The sequence below is a fragment of the Manacus vitellinus genome, unplaced genomic scaffold (assembly GCF_001715985.3).
Source record: "Manacus vitellinus isolate BGI_N305 unplaced genomic scaffold, ASM171598v3 scaffold_3_pilon, whole genome shotgun sequence".
Lineage (NCBI taxonomy): Eukaryota > Metazoa > Chordata > Aves > Passeriformes > Pipridae > Manacus > Manacus vitellinus.
In genome coordinates, this window is record NW_021940535.1 from 8,852,372 (window position 1) to 8,867,167 (window position 14,796).

General features: G+C 40.3%; 1 protein-coding gene across 1 annotated transcript in view; it reads left to right on the top strand.

Annotated features, from left to right (window-relative positions):
* Window positions 1-5,308: 5,308 nt before the first annotated feature.
* Window positions 5,309-14,796, top strand: part of DPY19L1 (dpy-19 like C-mannosyltransferase 1) — a 41,996-nt gene continuing 32,508 nt past the window's right edge. Inside the window, exons 1-4 of the mRNA XM_018075893.2 lie at window positions 5,309-5,373; window positions 10,297-10,321; window positions 10,835-10,922; window positions 11,533-11,670. Coding sequence (XP_017931382.1) covers window positions 10,902-10,922; window positions 11,533-11,670 — 159 coding nt within the window. The 5' untranslated portion in view covers window positions 5,309-5,373; window positions 10,297-10,321; window positions 10,835-10,901. The remainder of the gene's footprint in view (window positions 5,374-10,296; window positions 10,322-10,834; window positions 10,923-11,532; window positions 11,671-14,796) is intronic.

Below are 14,796 nucleotides of genomic sequence, written 5' to 3' on the forward strand. Positions count from 1 at the left end.
CTCCAAGGGCAATCCTGCATTTTTACTTCTGCCTTAAAAGATTTCTTTGCCTTCTGCACTTCTATTCGGCTTGGTCTTCACAAGAAGAGGTCCCAACTATTTCTGTTCTCACAAAGCTCTTTCTGTAAGTAAGAATTTGTCTGCTTGGCTTTGACTGAAGCTCAATCAGTATTAATAATGAGTTAAGTCAGATATGGCCATATGGTGTGGAGCTCAAAACGCCCTAACTTCCCAGCTAGTTACCTGGGGCTCTGAGCTCCACATTGCTGCAGCTCTTTTGCTGTCAGCACTCAAAATTACTAGTTTAATGCTAGGTTGAGCACATCTAACCATGCAGCAGCCACAGAACTGTTTGGTGAAGCGACATACTTTCTGAAACATGCTAACCTTGGATTAAATAAACCAAGGAAAAAGAGCCTGAAGTTCCCTAACTTGCTACAATGCAGTCCTGCTATTATTAAGTCTGCTGCTGAATGTGTGAAAAGTGTGTGGGATCAACACAAACTTCACAGAAGCAAAGCCCCATGGTAGGTGGCAATGGCAGCTTTGTCAGAAAATCTGCAGAATATGCTCTGAGGCTGTGCCGCTGGAACAAAGCAGAGAAGTACAAGAAACATCATTATAGACTGAAAAAAGGAATCTCTACAGGCACTCTTATTCGGATCTCCTTGGGAGAGAGAAGGGGTTAGTAGTGGTAATAAACTGTAAAGTAAAGGTCTCACTTGAGGCAAGAGGAAGAGAGAGAACTGGTGTCAAGAAACAGTACAGAAGATGAGAATGAGTGGAAGAAAAGAAAGCAAGCTCTGGACTGTTTGATAATGAGGTGTGCCTGTCCAGTGTCCTGAGGAATGAACAATGTTAGAGAATATATAGGAACTGCCAAGGCCAGTGCGTTTCACTTGCAGGGTCTCAGTCCTGAGGACTGTGAGTTATCTTCACTGACAGTGTGCCACAATCACTATCCAACTAAGGTTGCTGATATCTATCAGAGTGATTTGGAAATACGAAGAGACAGTCCAGTAATCATGGAAAATGTGCGAGCAAAGAGATAGAGAAGACCTAGAAGAGATAGAGAAGAATGTTGTGTTCCACGATATGCCTCGTCCTGGGACAGTAGAAAACTGTGAAGCAACAGCTTATGGATTTTGCACTCCCTGGACAAAAGGAGTTAAGATAAACTGATTAAGAAGATGTCTCTCCTATGGACTTAACATATATCCTTCAACATCCTTGAGAGTTAAGAGAAATTAAATTTATTTTCAGAGATATATTTCCTTCTTCCCCTTCCTTTTTGTTATAAACAGTAAGGTCTGTGCTGATTTATTGGAATTACTCCTTTTACTGTGATGTGCAGGATTAGTAATGAGCTACTCTGTCTGAAACGTGATGTTAGATATTAAACATAGCACTTCTAGAAAAAATATGCAATTCCTGTGATGATATAAACCCGAGGTTTATTTCTTACTACTTGTGTCTTACAGACTGAAACGTGTCATTTTATTTTTAGAGGTGTACCGCTCTACTGCAGCTCTTTTGAAGTAGTGTTGATGGTGTTCTATAGCATTTCATAGTTGCTGAATATGGGCACCTTTACATTTAAGAATTTCATGTTCTATTTTTCCATAGTTATAGTAACTTTTAAAACCTTTAGAGTTGTTTAGTAGTACGTGCCTTTGTAATCAGATTCTGTGGGTGGTACCCTTTGAAATAAATTGCCTGAAGAGCTTTAATAAAAGAAAACAGCCTGAAGGTAATTGGTTTGCTGAAGGCTGGAGCAGGCCCAGTTAACCTCAATGGTTGAGCCATCCCACAGCGATTATTTGAACCTTAATAATATCAACCCTTCAAGTTTCTAAGTGTTCCATGACTCTACTGGTTTTGGCAAAAATTGAAAATAGGTCTCAGGAGCTAAAAATCAGCAGAACATATCATACTGCTCTTTTTCTATGTCGGTTACATTAAAAACTCTATCTGGAGCCTGTACCTTTCAATCACTCAGACAGCAACAATAGACTCCTTTGGTTACTAAATTTACGACAAGGCTACTTGATTAAAATCAAATACAAAAAAGAGCAGACTGTGGAACTTTTTCGCTTGAAAAGCAGGTGGGAAAAATAGCATGTATTCTTCAAACACTTGAAGTGTCTTCCCTTTAATAAGCACAGATAAATGTTTCTTGCAATATGAAACTGGTACATGTAATTCACACTGCAAGAAGGGCCTACGTACTCAGGAGACTGGCTGTTTTATATGAAAAATACTATTTCTTCCTTGCTCCCCTTTTGAGATCAATGTAAGACATGCCCTTCGCAATTATCTCCCCAAAAGAGCTAGTGAAGGGCTATTTTCCCTCAACAAGGAAAGAAATGTGGAGCCAAGAGACACACAGGCCCTCTGTCAGTCCCACAGGCATTTGTTTAGTACCTTTACAGGCTTGTATCTTTACAAAGATTGTGGTGTAAACAGCCTTCCTACTACCACAAAGACACAAAAGCCATCCTGTCCTTACACATTTGTTACCTCGGTAGCTATAAAACTATATATATTATTGAACAATTTTTTATATTCTATCTTAGTACGGTATTTGCCACATAGGGCTCAAACCATGTGTTTCACAGGCCAGGATTCATAAAAGTAATTTGGAAAAAGAGATGAAAAGAAAGAGGTGGTAAACATTTTAGAAAGAGATCTACATCTGTTATGACAGAGGAAAAATATGGAAAAGCCAGGAAAAAGAAGCAGAGAGTTTCAAACGTAGAAAACTTGAGAGCAGAACCAAAGAGAGAAATAAAGAGAGCAGAGGGATAAAGAAAAGCCTGAACAGAGCAATGATGAGCATCTAGGAGGCAGGGAATAGGTACGATCAAGAAAGGACTTCCAGGGGACAAAAAGAAGATGTTAGGGAGGAAAGAATGAAATGGATCTGCTTGGAGAGGTTGCAGTTACTGAAGATGTGATATTCTGCTATACTTAATCAAGACTATCAAAAAGTGGTAATTAAATTAATGTATCCCTATCGGATGAGCTGCTGCCTAAGCACTGCTCTGTGCTAAAGCACTGGTAGGAGGAGGAACGACAGTTTTCTGCAGCTGGGTCTTGTTTGACAGTTGTGCTGTACATTCAACACTCTTCAAGGAACAGTAATTCCAGCTGTTACAGTAGGAGCTACAGTGGTTGCTGCTGAGAAGTTCCTGAGGAGAACTGCTCTGGAAAAGTCATAAAACAATACCTCAAGGGTCCACGTTATGCAGAACTTGTGCATAATAAGGCCTTTTAACCTCTGAACCCAAAGCAAGGTTTGGGCTGGAGCTGCCTGGTGCTCCTGGGCTGAGAGGCCACATCACTAGTACATGGTAAGGCAAACCCACGTTTAAATTCCATAACGAGGAGGTGCAAGAGGAGGAAAGAAGGATGTCTTCTGTGGCGGGGAAGCCCCTAGGACAATAAAAAACACAGGGTTACCTCCTGGCAGTTAAAATTTTGGCAATTTGGGCGGGGGGAAGGGCACTTCTGGGGTGGGCTCGGTTTAACAAACCGAGACAACGCTTACAAAGCTGAACGGCCCGGGGACGGGAAGGGCAACCAAGAGAAACACCAGAGACCACAGCTGCGTGAGGGTGGCGGCAACCCCACCCGCTCGGCGACCGGCGGGAAAACCTCCCCCGGCCCTCTGGCAAGAGAGGGCGGGGCTGAGCGAGAAGAGCTTCACTCCCGCCTCCTCGTCCTCCTGCTCCTCCTCCCCGCCGGGCTGCGGGGGCGGTGCGTCCGTGAGCGCGGGGCGGAGGCGGGGACGCGGGGGGCGCGGGGGGCGCGGGCCGCTCCCGACCCCGCCGCAGCGCGCGCCCCCTCCCCCGATCGTGCCCAGCCGGGCGGCGGAGCGGGCGGCGGGCGCGAGCGCGGATCGGCGTCCCCTCGCCCCGTGGTACTACGAGCCCGCCGACTGCGGCTCGCCCCGTGGCCTCCGGTCCTGCCAGGGGGTGGGGAAGCCTCCTCGGCCGAGCACCGCCCTCCAATCGGGCTCGCTCGCTCCCCTCCCCTCCGGCGCGGCGCCCGCCCCGGCGGGGGACCTATTGCGGAGATGGTCGTCCCTGAGCCGAGGCAGGAACAAAGAGTCGCCGCCGCTCAAGCCCGGGCAAGAGCAGCAGCAGTCGCCAGGCGCCAGCCCCAGCCGCGCCGCGGCGCGCACTTTCTGCCGGGCAGGCAGCCAGCTCTCGGCGGGGCCCGCACATGCGGAAGGGGAGGGCGGCGGCCGGACACGTGACCCGGCGCGACCCTGGGGATCCTTGCCGGGAGGGGCCTGCGGCCCAGCAGGTCCCGCTTCCCCCTCCGCGCGGGGCCCCGTGTCGAGGCTTCGCTGCGCGTCTTCGCAGAGGCAAGCTCCGAGTGAGGCTACTACCCCGAAACCGCCCCTCCCCCGCTCCTTGTGCCCCCCGGGATGGGGGCAGCCCTTCCGCCCGGGGGAGCGCGGTGGGGCGTGGGTGTTCGCCTCCCAGCCCCTCTCTCCGAGTGATCCCCGGCACGGCAGGCCGAGCCCCCGTGGTACGCGGTGGCTAGTTCTCGGGGAAGCGAGCGCCGGACGTCCTTCCTCGGGAAGCAGCGGTCTAGGGTGGCGGGGCAGGAAGGCGGGCACCCGCTGCGTCTCCCGCTGGAGGGAGGGCAGCGGGAGGGCGGTGTCTGGCACTGCCCGGGACAGGGGCCGGTCGCGCTCCCGCCCTGCCCGGGCCCCTCCCGTCCTCCAGCCCCTCACAACGCGGTGGCGGGTAAAAAGAGAGAAAAGCTGACAAGAGCCACACGGGGATCGGCGAGAACCAGGGGCAAGGGGAAGGAAGAGAGTTTTTTTACCACTTCAGCATCCTTTGGTGGAGAAGTGGGGAAACGTGCTGTTTGTGTAACTAACTCTTGTTAAAACAGTCCCTCTGGTGGTGTTGACTAGCGCAGTTCATAGTGCTGGCATGACCAGCTTGTTTCTTGATAACGCTCTGCTGAAAGCGTGGAGGGTTGTGTGTACTTTAAAAGTCTTGACTTCCTGTTTGAACAAATTTGTCGGTAACATACCTGTATAGAAATCCTCCTTTGACAAGCTATTTTGTACATATTCTTTCAGAAATAAAAAACAATGATCTGTATAGTCACCTGAATAGTCTATCTGTGCTGTTTAAAGCTTTTATGTGTAATTACGAACTCTCTGTATGAAATTTCAGCATTTTTGAAGTCTAGTCAAGATTTTTACTTAAAACTGATGTTGCAAAGTTCAGAGTTCCTTTTACAGGGGCTGTTCTTAAGGTATTTGTGTTCTTTTGGCAGTATTTGTTGTCGACAAAAAGGCCTTCATCATAAAAGCTGATAGCAAGATATGGCTCACATTTCTTCTGGGTAAGTAGAAGAAATATATTTGGGAGTAAATGCTCTTCTTTTTACCTCTCTTTCTCCGGAATTGTAAACTGTCAAAATGTATTTGTAAGTACAGCTTGGAAAAACACAAAAAACATAGCTTATGTTGAAAATGGACAGGAAATAACTTCCTACCTGGTAACTTTTGTAAAGCTGTTACTGTAGCAGTTGATGTGGTATCACAACATTTGTAGGAAAAAGAATTCCAGATATTTATGGATCTTTCCTATTCAGTCATTAATTTCCTGGGGGGGGGAAAAAAGCAGCAATTCTTATTGAGTAATTTATTCAAAACAGCTTACTTGAGAAGAATTATGGATGGAAGAACATAGAGTTGTAGGGGGATGTAAGTTCAGATGTTATTTGGGAATATTTTTGAGTAAATAGTGAAATGGCTAATGGCCAAAGTCTTGAAAAGAGCACCTAAAGTGTTTGTGAAATTAAATAAGAAATGCATTCCTAAAGTCAACAAATGTTAAGTAGTAGCATGTTTGTAAGATGCACAGTTATATATACCCTTAAAGGTATTATAGTAAAAGACTGTCATGGCACTCCAAAGATGCTGGTACTATTAATCACACCACCAGTAGTCCTGGTTGCCAAAGGGAGTTTCTTCAGTTTGATGAATTACATTGCAAAGGAATAGCAGGGAAATAACCCTTAGATTACAAACTAATTGATGAATAGTGTTCCTGAATTACTTTGCTTACATCTGTTTAGTCAGCATTTCCTAGACTCACAGTTACTTAAATGACTTAGAAACATTAAACTGATGGTCAAAATTGAAAAATTATTTTCTTTGATTGAAATTTGAGAGCAGATTAGGGAAAGAGCTTTATAATTTCTGGAATTTGAATTTGTCTGTGAAACTCAGATAATCAGTTAAATACATCAGGGAGGTATTTACATTTTTAATAGCAGTAAGACCTTGACAGCAAATTATGTGATAACATACAATATTTGCAGTAGCAAAGAATACACTAAATATGAAATAGTGGGGTTTGATTAGTTTTACTGGTATTTGAATTTTTGTTGTCATTTTGCTTAAGCTTTAGGGCCCATGCTTTAAAAACAGGCTCCCAGAGCTGGAGCTGGTTTTGTTATAGAGTGTGAAATTTTTTCTCATGCAAATTACCTCCAATGCAGCAATAAAATTGTCAAAAATTTCAAGGATAGTCTTATACTACACTTTGCCCTCTTATGTTGGGTTTTTTTTTTAAATGACCATTGACTTGAGGCCTTTTTCTTGAAAATGTCCTTTTTATATTGAACAGAATCTCAAAATGGAACAACTTAACTAAGTTGCAGAAGTAGTCTGTGCTTGCAGGTTCCTCATTGTTTCCGGTTTTGCTGTATTCCTACCTCAACACTTTGTGGGTATTTGCCAAGTATTAGTTTCTTGTATGCTTCACATCCTGCTAGATTACAGTATCTCAGCATCTGTTGTTCTCTTGGTAAATAAAGCCAAAGAATGGCTTTATTCTTCAGTATTTAATTTCCAGAATTAAAATCCTTTTTAGGTGCCGTTCATATTGCTTTTCTTAGAACAGCACACAGGCAAAAATAGGAAATCTATCAGATTTTACATAATAGCCCTAGTCTGCAAAAATCTTATCATATGCTTTGCTTTTAGAGATTCTTAGGTTGGGAGAGAAAATGGCACCTGCAAGTTCAAGTACATAGTAGCTGTGTAAGTGTTTGTAGCATTAGACTATAGTATTCCCTTCCGGTCCTCTACTTCATTCTTTCCCCAGTAAGGACATTAATAGGATCAAAGGATGGTAATTTAAGAGAGCTGATCTGAATGTTTTGAATCAGAAACTAGATTAATGCAGTGTGTTGAAAAATGCCGATTTGTACTCACAGTGGAAGTCCATGAATTAAGACCATTGTCTCTTGAAATGTGAGTAATTACATTGCTGTGCGATTATGAAAGGTCTTAATTTTGTATTTATAATAGAGTGATGTTGTGAATTTTTGTAAAAATGTGTATGAAATTCTCCAAAATAACTGTGAATGTATTTACTGTTCCTGCATTGACTTTAAATGAAACATTTACTGAAGAATAAGATTGAGAGATATTGTTTTCTCAATGAAATAAGTGGTATGTTTGAAAGTGAAATGTAATTTCCATATTAATAGATAATTTATTTGCATCAATAAAATACTGCATATTTGGCTTATTTGGAACCATGTGAATTTGAGATAATGAACAGTATTGGTAGCTAATATGCATTTGACTTTATTGTATATTCTTACCTAACATATAATCTGTCTTAAAATTGATTTTTTTTTATATTTTTTTTATAGATGTGGTATGTCTATATGTGAATGTATTTCAGCATCTGATCTTACTGGGAGTCTTAGGAATGTTGCTATGAAATGAAATAATGCCCTATGCCAATGTACAATTATTACTCAATAAGTAATAACTAAGAAAGATGTGGCCTGCTCTATTTCATTCCATAGAATTACTGCAAAATGTGTTTTTCTTACAGAATATGGTTTACTGCATTGCTGATATAGCTAATGTGCTTACCCGGAATTCCATGTCAGATCAATATCTGCTTTTCTGAAAAAGAAATTTGCAGCTTTCCATGAGAACTAATGTAAATGTCCTTAGTATAAAAAAAAACCTGCAGCTCCTGAACCTTTCAGAACACGTTAAGTTCTGCTTACACTGAGCAATTTTTTGAGGATTTTTTTTTTTTCCAGAAAGTATATGTAATACTGTGAAGTTTTAAGTAAAAGTTTGAGGTCTTCATTTTCTAACTGGAATCCAGCCTTGCCTAACCTCAACTACTATGTGAAGTGTTCAACTTGAGCTAAATGTTAAATGGTACAGGCAGGTAGTGTAGAATTTTTTTTCCCTGTTAGGTAATTTTTGTTTCTTTTTTTTTTATTATTTTTAATTTCTGTCTTGCCCAGTTTCACCTTGCAGATCTTCATATACAAAACTTTAATTTTAAAATTAGATCATAATGCAACAAACTAATTTTGTGAACCTTGTGGTGACAATGATAACAAGTACTGCCATCACCAGCACTTCCAGGCCCTTTACTGGAGGAATATCTGGTTTGGATATGTATATACTAGGACATGAAACGTACATTAAGTCCACTCCCATTCCACATAAATTTAGTGCTTTTGCAAAGGTGTTTTTCTTTCTCTTATTCCTGCTGCTTTCCAGAAGCAGCCAACCACACTCTTGTAAAATTCAATCTGAACACATGTGCATTCACTAACTCTCTGACTGTCTTCTGCATCGATGTGCAGGCATTGCTGTATGTTTTACCGATGTGTAAGCAATTTGATCCATTCCACATCACCATAGAGGCAAGAGTTGTGTGCTGATCAGCACCCTGGAGAGAGACACAGTGCTCAGCACCTTTCTGGCCCCAGCTGGGTGTAAGTAGGGCAGGTGATTGTCTTCTCCACTTTCTCTCTATTCTGTATAGCCTATGTGAATAAGAGGGCTTTTCATTAATCATAAAGATTTTCCCTTCTGTGGCAGAAAGCCACTGTGTGCCTAGAGGGCAACCAAGACACCTTCAGTCTAGGAGGAGCACTGTGATCCCCCTAAATGCCTGCCCATTATCCCTCACTTATGCTGGCTTTGCTTCCATGCTGAGCGCTGTATATGTTGTCGGTGCTGCCCAAGGAAAATGGAGTGGTTTCTGCTCTCTGTGGATCTTGTCATGCTCAAGAGGTCAGAGACCTAGATTGTTAACCTACTGCTTTATCATCATTTGTCTTTTTCCTTTGTCCCTCAGATTACCTCCCTTGTTCTGTACTTTTGTGACAGCAGTGAAGACAGTCTTCGAATGGACAAATGGAACGTTACTGCATGCAGTCTATTTTTTCTAGCAATTATAGTTGCAATGAGATTTGTGTTGGTTGTCATGGTCTATTTGGATTTCTGATATTTACACCAAAATGTAATTTGTAAATTAAAATTTATTTAATGAACTCATGGGGAAAGAAAACAAACATGACAAACAAGGGCTCGGTCCACTTTGTAGAGACTAGTCTAACATGGGAATTTACTTACTCATCACTTAAGGCATGAGGGGTTGAACTCACAGGTTCTCTAATTCACAACTCAGCTTGAAGCTTCTAACCTGTGCACCTGTGAGCAAGATAATTACCTAGATGATGGTGGGAGTGTTCATCCGTCGTTTTTCATCACGATGCAGGCGTCCCCTGTATCACACTGGGAAGTATGAAAGCCTCACCAGTCCAGCAGCTTCAAAAACTTTTTGGCTAAGCTGACATATTTATACCTTCCAGCTTGGAAGTTTGGTCTATAGCATTTCCATGAGTTAGCAGTTTCTGAGGGCACTGCCAGACAATCAATATGCAAGGATTATGGCTGCAGGAGACAGCAAGCTGCAGGTGATAATGGCTGCATAGTGACCTTAAGCCCTCTCTGGTCACCAGGTCCTGCCTGTTTTTTGCCCTTGCTTTGGCCTAGCAGCGCTGCCTGTAGCATGCATCAGGCCTTAGCTCGAGTTGTGTGTTGGCAAAAATCTGAGCAGGAGTTGAGTGAACAGTCACAGGAGGTGTCATAAATGCTAAAAATATTTGTGCTTATTAAAAAAAAATGCTTGTAATTCAGTTTTGTTGTTGAAAGATGTAGTATGTGCATTAGATGCTGGTGGTCCAACTTGAGTGATGCAGGATATAGGTGGAAACCTATGCCTATTGCTGATTAGCACTGCATAATTTCAGATTTTGAGAGACCTGACCATGAAAGTTAATTCAGATGTTCCTATTCTTCTTTGCCTCTGGAGTCTTGAGTATTTTCTGTGCATCTGTGAAATAGTACTGTAATTACTACGATGAACGTGATTTCATGTTCAGTTATCTATTTGAGTAACTTCGCACCTTTTGTTTCCTTTACAGCTGTTTTTGCAGGAGTCCTACATTGGTAAGGTTAAATTTATTGTTTGAGAGTAATATGGTATTTTAAAATAATAAAAATAGAACTTTTACTTATTTTTAGACAAGATATTGGGATAATTTATATTTAGATCTTTCCTCTCAAAACTAAATTGTCTGTGAGCCGAGTAGTTCTGTTCTTGTGAAGCTGATGTGACAGGTTTCTTAAGCCTGTTCAGAGAAGAGTAAAGCCTGCTTTTCAGGTAGAAAATTGTTGCTTAATCATTAAATGTCTGCCCTTAAATTAAAATACATTACAGTATTATATAGCATTATAGTATTATAATTAATGCTGTAATATAATTTACTAAATACTCTATGGGTTCATATTTTTTCAATTTAAAATTATCTAAATAGGGGCGAATATTGCTATAATATGTAAGTAAATAAAATAGCAGTTTGTAAATAAACTTCATTTCTTCATTGAATGTCCCTTGGTATCTATGACTTAATACATTTTAAGCCTCTTTATTGGGTTTCAATTATTATTATTTTTTAACAGGTGTCACATAACAGCTCTATTTGAAAACGACCGTCATTTTTCTCACCTGTCAACACTAGAAAGAGAAATGGCTTTTCGCACGGAAATGGTTAGATTATGTTTCAGTGGTTGGAAAACTTCTGTCTGTAATCTGATCGTGGGCTTCCCAAATTTTTTTAATGCGTTCTGGATAAGTAAATATATTGATCTCTTACAGCTAACATGCATTACACATGCAGAGTATTCGTGTGTCTTGTAGTTCATCACTGTGTGTCACTTCACAATTCACTTTAAATATAATTTAAAAGTATGATTCTAAAGGACCTAAAATACAAAACTGTGCAAGTACCTTATACCTTGCTTTCAGTTTTAGTCTTGTTATGCAGCCATTTTTCTAAATAATTTATTTATTTAATAAATGTTGCATATGTATACACCTTTTGTCTGCTTTTGAGAATTGTGAAATGCTATGCTAGTGCATAGATATCAGATGAAATGAAAGATTTCCAGATATGCTGTGAAACAAGGTGAAAGGAAATCCACATTGCTTGTTTCAGTGACAGTAACAGAAGAGATCTGAGAAACTGGATAGTCCTCTTGAATAAGTTTGTCTTGTGTGTTACATTAGAAAGTTTGTTTAAAAATGAAGCTTGTATATGGCAGTTCATGAAGAAGAAGTGGCCTCTTTAATTGTAAATAATAATTCTGCTCTCCTGTAGGGTCTTTATTATTCCTACTTCAAGATCATTATCGAGGCACCATCGTTTTGGAATGGAGTAGGGGCCATTATGAATGACAGACTAACTGAATATCCTTTAGTGATTAACACCTTACAAAGGTTCAATCTTTACCCAGAGGTGAGCTATATTTTAAAAATAATACCTTCTGTGAATCTTTTGTTTCTTTAACTTTGACTACAAATTTGTAAGAAATGTTACTCTGGAAAATTGTCAAGATAAGGTGACTAATGAAGTGTTGCTTAAATACAGAATTTTAGTTCCAGATTTCAAATTATAAAGCTACTTCATACATTGCAATCAATTTTCAAACTTTGAGTATGTTCAGTCAAATGTGAATGCTTTCTAGATCTTAGTATTTATTTTGTGCAGTCTTCAAGTTGCAGTCCAGTTCTATACTTCTTGTCTTCTTTTGTTCTCTTCACTGAGAGCAAGTAGGTTACTGACATTGTGTACTTCAGGAAATATGACATATGAAATATCAGTAGTATGTGATAATAATGACTGCAGTGATACAGGTAGCAAGAGGTTATTTTGTCTTGCATTTTGTATAGGACACACAAAACTAACAGTTCACTATGACCATAAAATCTGTGAGTGGTAATAGTTTACTTAGATGTTGCAAAGGAAATTCCTCTGTGGAAAACTGATTGCTGTTGTTTTGTACATACTTGATGTTAGACTTGTTACCTGGTTAGATTGCTTTCCTGCTCTTCTAGAAAGAACATGTGTTTAAGTACAGTAGTGTTGGAGTCTCTTACAGTTTTGCCAGCGTGTCTCAAACATTTTGCAAAGGGGAAAACTCCCTCGGTTAAATGTACATTTCTGTAACTCCATGTATCAGCAACAGCCTATTTTTTGGAGAACCAACTAATAATGGCTGTAATTGTTGAGTACTAGCATTTTTACTCATTCTCCTGATCTGTTAGAGCAGAGCTGTTTTCAGGAACTATATGTGTAAGAGTTCTTGGCATGTGTGTATTTGTAGAAGTTGCATGTAGTGGTTTAGTTTGATTTCTTAATTCCTTACTCTGGAAGAACTAAATGCTAAATAGATGACTGCGTTTGTTGCCATATCACTTGTTTTGGGTTTGCTTGTTTGTTTGTTTTAACTCCAAAAGGATTGCAAATCAGTTGTAGCAATGTCACATTAGGAACATATGCCTTATTTGGTACTAAAAAGGTATTTTCTTTAGGTGAGAAAGATTCGTTGACTTCAGCTATAGTCTGACTTTCCAAAATCACGGATACTGGTCAAATGAACTTGTTCTTAGAGAGTCATCAGTATCACCATGAAACATGACTAAGTAAATTAGATGATCAAATCAAAACAAGAGCAATCAGATGTAGTGGCTGACATTCTGTAAGAACATTAGGTTGATTACTGTGCAAAATGTGTAGGCTTGTCTGTTCATTCAGATTTTTCTAGGATTATACAGGCTCGTAGAATTTGGTGATAAGGTATGAATTCATTCATCTTTTCTGTGCCTGTGTGGGCGTGCAAAGCAGACAAATAGTCTCCTTTGCTACTTTCAGTCATTTATTGTTTAACGTCTAACCTTTCTGTAAATAGTGATTTGGGGGTTGTTTTAAGTGCATTTCTTGAGTACTCTCGTTTGCACATAACTACATTTATAAAACTGTCAGTAGGTGCAACTTGACATTTGAAATGTGTTGTCCAGGTTTATCTAATTTTATGATTATGATTATAATGGGTGGTGGGAAGATGCTTGTGGATTTATTTGTTGGCAGTGAAATGTTTCTTTCTGATATTCAGTATCCAGTCATGTTTTCTGAAAGTGTTTCATTTCCTGTATGATCTTTTGGGATCTTTCCAGCTCTTTCAGCCCATTAGTAGCATTTAGGCTGAATTTTAATAAAATGTTTGTTTGTTTAGTGGATTTCAAAATTCAGTTAATCAAAACCGGCCTGGAAATCCCATTGCTAAATAGGATGTCAAACCCATTAAGAAAAGTAAAACAATTCACTTGTATGTACAGCCAATGCTAGCCATGAAAACTTCAAGGGGGGAAAAAAAAGGGTAAAGGAGAAAAAAAAAAAGGTAAAATGAGTCTATAGCAATAACTGCATTGTTCATGTAAATTATAATTATAAATGGTAAAAAAAACCCTATGGAAAGCAGCAAGGCAGTCTTTGTATTTGTACAATGTTATAGTCCCAATAAAGTTGATTTTCTAAGTACTTGCTGCATAGTCAGGTTGTTCTAGTAATTGTGGTGGTTTCATTTCAGATGCAAAATGGCAGAGGGATAATGTGTGACGGGGAGATAATGTGTTAAGTTGGTTCTCTGGCTGTTTGTTGTTATGGAACAGTTGATATTTCAGTGTGTGGCAGTGATAATGAAAATTTGAGTTGAAATGAGGAGTGTTGCAAAGATGCATGTAGATGGCTTTAAAGTGCTCACTCTAAGGCACCTAGTAAAAAAGATTGACTGTTCTACACATTCTTTTACAGCAAAGGACTGACCTCATCTGCAGAGATCTCCTGGGCCTGAGAGCTAGTCTTTTGTTTTCCCAAGTTCTGTGTTTTCTGCCTCATCTAATACAGAACAATAAAAATTCCAGAAACACCACTGTGCTTTAATTGACCTAGCAGTTTTGTACTGCTTACTGATTTGCTTCCATTTTTATACCCGTGTTAACTGTTTCATGTAAAGTAGCTTTTGGCAAGAAATGTTTGTTTTGCTTGATACCTTTGCTGGTACCTTTTTAGGAAGTATTCACTTGGAACACCTGCAGCAGATACAAACACTTGTGGCATAAAAACCTTAAGTGGTTAAGATGAATTAGTTTTGGATTTCTGTTGGATTTTTTTGTGCGACAGTTCAGCAAGAACGTTTCATGTGCTTGGGTAATGTCAGCTTCAGGGCTAGTGATGCAAATATGCTAGACAGATGTCTCTAAGCTGCCATATGCATTTTGTTGATTATGTACAGAGCACACTCAGGTGACAAGAAGAAAGATATGGATTTGGTTCCCCAGTCATGTTGATGCCTGTCTGGAGATGGGGCAGGTGTGCACACATCCATGTATGCACCCATGCATTGTGAGAAGTACCAGGGCACAGATGTTCAGAAAACTTCCAGGAATTCAGGATAGCACGCTTTACAAGGCACAATGTTGAGGCACAGAGTCTTGATCTAGAAAGATGTATTTTAAATATAGAAGATTTACATTGGGAGTGTGTAAAGGCCACAGATGAAGTGAGCCATGATGATTGGAGCCC